The 705-nt window shown below is 40.4% G+C and overlaps 1 protein-coding gene across 1 annotated transcript; it reads left to right on the top strand.

The window, feature by feature from the left end:
- Window positions 1-6: 6 nt before the first annotated feature.
- On the top strand, window positions 7-557 carry LOC107682360 (acyl-CoA synthetase family member 2, mitochondrial-like; the record flags this gene model as incomplete). The annotated part of the gene is made up of 3 exons (XM_016478623.1): window positions 7-75; window positions 165-316; window positions 416-557. Coding segments are annotated over exons 2-3 (234 nt in total), but the record flags the coding sequence as incomplete, so codon positions are not given.
- Between the last annotated feature and the right edge of the window lie 148 nt (window positions 558-705).

Here is a 705-nt window from a genome sequence, read left to right as displayed (position 1 = left end):
ACATTCTGCGGCTTTCCAATTGACAGCATTGAGCGAAAGACAGAGACTGCTGGATGTATTTGCCCCCACACTGAGGTTCATTTTGTACACAATACTAGATAAAGATGTTCTGCGTGCATATTTATAGTCAGTTGTAGCACACTGAATGGTTGTTTCTCCATTAGGCAAAAGTAGTGAACCCTACTACAGGAGAGATCGTGCCTCTGGGTGCTCAGGGAGAGCTGATGATCAGGGGATACTGCGTGATGCTGGAATACTGGAAAGATGATGAAAAGACCCAGGAGTGCATCACAAAAGATTGCTGGTACAAGACTGGGTAAGTGCATTGGAATTTTTTCCTCTCTTACTTGATATAAACATGGTTAATATTCAGGATTCATTGCAAACAGTCCTCAATGACTGTGATCTGATACAGTGACATTGCCAGTTTGGACGGGTACGGATACTGCAAAATAGATGGTCGCATCAAGGACTTGATCATCCGAGGAGGAGAAAACATCTACCCTGCTGAAATCGAACAGTTTCTGCACACACACCCTCAAATTCAAGAAGCACAGGTAAACAATGTTAACCAGAGACATTTGTGTACCTTTAGCACTTGATAATTCTCATCAACTATTTATTTACCTGTAGCTGTTTGATCATTTTCATCAAATATTCCTTTAAATTCCAATTTATGTTAAAGATAGAAATATGGTCTACACT

The sequence above is a fragment of the Sinocyclocheilus anshuiensis genome, unplaced genomic scaffold (genome assembly GCF_001515605.1).
Source record: "Sinocyclocheilus anshuiensis isolate Anshui unplaced genomic scaffold, SAMN03320099.WGS_v1.1 C32118744, whole genome shotgun sequence".
Taxonomy (NCBI): Eukaryota; Metazoa; Chordata; class Actinopteri; order Cypriniformes; family Cyprinidae; genus Sinocyclocheilus; species Sinocyclocheilus anshuiensis.
The sequence above is the reverse complement of the archived record's forward strand: the minus strand, read 5'-3'. Positions and strand labels throughout refer to the sequence as shown.